Source organism: Oratosquilla oratoria, chromosome 20 (genome assembly GCF_046742065.1).
Source record: "Oratosquilla oratoria isolate Oo_2021 chromosome 20, ASM4674206v1, whole genome shotgun sequence".
Classification (NCBI taxonomy): Eukaryota; Metazoa; Arthropoda; class Malacostraca; order Stomatopoda; family Squillidae; genus Oratosquilla; species Oratosquilla oratoria.
The window spans coordinates 37,600,227-37,605,226 of NC_134796.1; the positions used below are offsets into that span (position 1 = coordinate 37,600,227).

The following is a 5,000-nucleotide window of genomic DNA, read 5'->3' on the forward strand; positions in this document are numbered from 1 at the left end:
ATTCTAAGGTGAGCTCTGGGTTTCATGAGCAGGAAAAAAAATCGTAAGTGTGCCACGTTTTGCATGGGTTGCCTACCCTTGTACTACATCTACCCTCTAATAAATGTGGTGGCAAGAGATATTAAGGTTTCATTGATTATGCTCTTAGCAGACGATATTGTGTTGGTTGCTACCAGTAAAATAAAAGATAAGAGAAAGATATAGAGCTATAGAAAGACAATAAAAGACAGAGATCTATATATCAAGAGTACTAAAACTGGGTATTTATATTTAGTTGGGAAACATCGGGAAGGAAATATGAAGCTAGGAAAAGAAGTATATAGGGTATGATATTTTGAATATCTCAGTTCACACGTCAACGACTGTGGAGATATGGAAGTGGATATAAACCACAGAATACAACTTGGCATTAAAATACAACTTGGCATTAAAATCCAAATCCTCTGGTCCTTCATGCAAGAACACCAACAAAACAATCATGAACACTCCGCTTAAGATAAACAACACAAACATCCCATTGAAAGATCATGCCTGTATGTTGAGTAGCACACTGGATACTGGACTTAAAAAGAAAAAAAAAAAAAAAAAAAGGGAGCCACAATTAAGGCTGTGTTGGAAAGGTTAAACAGCTTTAAAACCGCAACACTGTCCACCAAACGTCGATTGTACCTATCCCTAGTCAAAGCGATTCTGTGCCAGTTCCCGGGATTAACCCAGCTGACAAGCCCCACAAACAACTGTGACTATCAGAAGGTTCAGAATGCCGCAGTCCTATTCATCATGGGTTCGCGATGGAGCAACTTCAGACCAACTGATTCCATACACCGATCAGCCAACATCCGCCCACTCAACCAACTCAAACACAAACTTCACATGAGACACCTAGAATGACTGCACACCAAACACAAACACCTGATACGACACATAACACCTAGACCTCACCGTACAGACTACTTGTCAGCTGCGCCTCCCCCTCGGGCGGTGTACACGAGAAATCTTGTATAGCCGCGCGAATATGCAAAGTACTGTATCATTTTACCAGCTTTGACTGATCGTCACTAGACGTGCCGCGATGTGCTGGGTCCTGTCTGACTAAGTACCACGGATATGAGTCCGTCTGTATCCAGCGGCAAGCGTGAGGAAAGGCAACAGATTCTCAGTAGACGTGCTGTGGTTGGCCGTGGTCATTCCTCGCTGGATATATATTTATATTCATATTCATCTACCACTCACTTTGTATAACTGCCAATACATACATGATATATACTCACATTCAACTGAAAATTAATATACTCGTACCTATGTATATATATATACATATATAAATATATATACATATATATATATATATATATATATGTTGAGACATCATATATATATATATATATATATATATATATATATATATATATATATATATATATATAAAATATCTTGTTGATTCTACACCCGCCGTGAAGGACGAATACTCCAGGAACGACTTCGGTCATCAGGAGGGCCGTGATGGCTACGACACTCAGGGCTCCTACTACGTCCTCCTGCCGGACGGTCGCCTCCAGAGGGTCACCTACACCGTCAACGGAGACTCCGGCTTCGTGGCCGAAGTCACCTACGAGGGCAAAGCCCAGTACCCACAGTATCGCCCCGCCTCCTATCACCCTACCCCCGCCCCCTACCGCCCTACACCCGCCCCCTACCGCCCTACACCAGCCCCCTACCACCCTACACCAGCCCCCTATCGTCCAACTCCTAGACCATACCGTCCTGCCCGTCCAGCTTATCGGCCAACTTATGCATAAGAGGATTAGTGTCCTACGAATGTGTTTGTTATACCTGTTACATTTTTAAGAGATTTATCATACACACACACACACACACACACACACACACACACACACACACACACACACACGAACACGCCCTCACCACCCTCAGCTTGCCAAGATTGTCCGACAAACACAGTGAGGCACTGAATAAGGTTGGACAGGACCTAATGCTACACCCACGTCACCGTCACTTCCTCCCACCTAACACCACAACCACCCGCCATGCAACTCGGCATTCTAACAAAATCAAGCCCATCAGAGCGCCGAGGACTGACCGATACAAGAACAGTGCCATTCCATCCATTGTCCACACAATAAACTCATTATAAATTTTAGACTAAGCATATCACTCTTATAATTACTATATTACTCATAAAAGTACTCAATTGTATTATTGTCAGTGTATCACTCCTATCTCAATAAACCTATTATTATTATTATTACACACACACACATACATATATATATATGTATATATATATATATATATATATATATATATATATATACTTATTTGTTGAAGTCTAGTACACATACGGTGCGAGTTATGTGTTTGTCGTTGGTGTGACGTTGAGTGCCAATGTTTTGGAGATGGAATAAGAGCCGTTTTGATACGGTAATACTGATGTATGTTGAAGTGCGGTTCTTACAATCACCGACGTTGCCTAAGATTCCAACATGGAAATCCTCTTCAAATAAAACAATTCCCGCTGCCTCAACGTAACTGAAGCCGTCCTTATCATTCAAGAACAGCCTTCCATCAGATGCACCTTGAAGGAATTCTCCGAAGATCAACAGAGAAGGGGAAAATTGTACTAATATTCAAGGAAGCATTTCAGGTAAATACTATATTAAATGTCTTTCAATGTATTTGGATAAAATACAAACGGAATTATATTTAGAAGAGGTCACAGCAATATAAATTGTATGGATATATCATTTAAGGTTGGGACAGGTCACATAGTGTGACACGCCAAGGAGAATTGGATAAAGTCGATTCAATGAATGGAAGCTGTGGAGTTGACTTGTCGTCGTGGTCGAGGAATAAAGGCAACGTTCTTCTGTATGGTAACACCAGGATTTGCTAGTGCTTATCGATCATGAGGATTCCTTCTTTTGTAAAAACATAAGAATGGAGGAGAAGGCAAGAGACCATAAGGCGTACAAATGTACACATCTCAATTACTACCTATCATCTCAATCCATAAAGCTATAATAATTTACGTAAAAAGCTTCTAAGATTTATAATCTTTTTGTGTCGCGGTGTCAGTAACAGTTGGCAAAAGATGTCGTTACGGAGAGAACATTGGTGGGTTTTGGGTCTTTTATTTTGAAAATGACATATGAGACGACGTGTCAGTTTTTTCGATGTCAGACAAATAAGAAGAGAGAGGCGTATAGTCCTCTTTTGAGCTTCGAAATTGGTGAATGACTTCAGTTCTTTCTAACGGTTTTGGTTTTGAAGAGACGTTATATAATGATGACAAATAAGATGTCTTCTTATTCTGATAACATAAGATAATTTTTTTTATCTTATTTATCAAGTATGGGATCCCTTTTATTATGCTTTTAAGGACTTGCTTCTTTCTAACGGCGTGGGTTTTGAAGAGACGTTATATTATGATGACAAATAAGATGTCTTCTTATTCTGATAACATAAGATCATTTTTTTATCTCATTTACCAAGTATGGGTTCCCTTTTATTGTGATTTTAAGGATTCGCTCGTTGAGTTACTATGATGTTGATATATACAACTTGTCATCTTATGAAATAAGTAAATAATTTCAGTCTGGTTAGGGTCAAATTAGGGTGTGTTAGTTGAGCCCCTGTGACAAATTGAAATAATTTGTTTTGGAGATGTCTACTAATTTTAAAATTTTTGGTGTAGAACTCTAATTGAATTTATATGTTATGGCACCACTATTCCAAACAAGGGTTTGACTTTCCCTGATTAATATTTAGTGCAAAGATATTTTCAAGTTTAAGATTATCATTTCTTTTTAGAAACATATAAATATGTACTGCGTCCCTCGTGAGTTTTCGCATTTCTGGAGGAAAAAGATTAGGAACATTCAAGGTCGTTCTTTATAAAACACGAAGGAATAGCTCACCTCGTAATTTTTTTTCTTTTTAATTACATTTATCTTTCTATCTAAATAATCAAGAAAACAGATTATGAGAAATAAACCTGAGAGAGTATTTGTCTTCAGGAGAAGATCTTACAGAGATACTGCAAAGTGAAGTCTACAGAGATAAAGATGGAGAGAAATTAGGAAACGAGGACCGCTGGCTTACAGGACATAATCCTACCAGGCGGCTGGTAAGAAGGTAAGAAGATTAACAGAGGAATGGGCGAAAATGTAAATAACTTCCTGGAATCAAATGACGGATTACCTCTTATAACCAAGACATAAAAGACAGCTAACCATCTGTAGGAGAGAGGCCAAACGCAGAGTATGGGATCCAATGTATCTAACGTTTCGCCCAGCAGGGCGAAACGTTAAAGACATTGGATCTCATACTCTGCGTTTGGCCTCTCTCCTACAGTGCTGTTGCAGTCGTTGCTGCTTTTACTCAGCTAACCATCTGTTTTCAATTCAACTTTAAATGCGATACTAGGTAAAAGATCAGTTGAACGTGAAATATCACATCAAAAGAGCCACAGGAATAGTAAATAGGAAATTTTCAATTTTCTTATTTGAACCATTGCATGTCTTGGGGTTTACCATTGAGCAAAATTTCATATTTTAAATTGTTCCTTGTAAAGGTTATTTAACACAAAGGAAAACAAAATCCCATAGCACGTCTAAACTTTTTATGATAGAATGCCCCTCATAATAGAAATATATATGAAGATATACACACCCAGGCGAGTGTAAATATGTTGAATACAACTAGAGAAAATTAATTATGTGCATATATCTAATTTCGACAAATGTTTATGTATCATTTAAAGGAACTCAAGTAAGCAGTGATTCAACATCAAAACTATTCAATATGACAATACCTAGATTATCTCTTAACATTTGCATAATATAATCACGAGGAAAATTGACGAGAAAATGCAAAAAGAAGACAGCACCCTACAAAGCCACTTTGCTAAGTTATAGTACCAGAAAATACTAATTTAGATAACAAACTTCGTAGGCTCAATAGTGTAAATAGGTATATAG

The 5,000-nt window shown here is 38.2% G+C and overlaps 1 protein-coding gene across 1 annotated transcript in view; it reads left to right on the forward strand.

The window, feature by feature from the left end:
• The window catches only part of LOC143036232 (uncharacterized), a 9,264-nt gene that overhangs the window by 1,301 nt on the left and 2,963 nt on the right, over positions 1–5,000 (forward strand). The window contains 3 exon segments of the mRNA XM_076203480.1: positions 396–533; positions 1,063–1,135; positions 1,430–1,820. Coding sequence (XP_076059595.1) covers positions 396–533; positions 1,063–1,135; positions 1,430–1,820 — 602 coding nt within the window.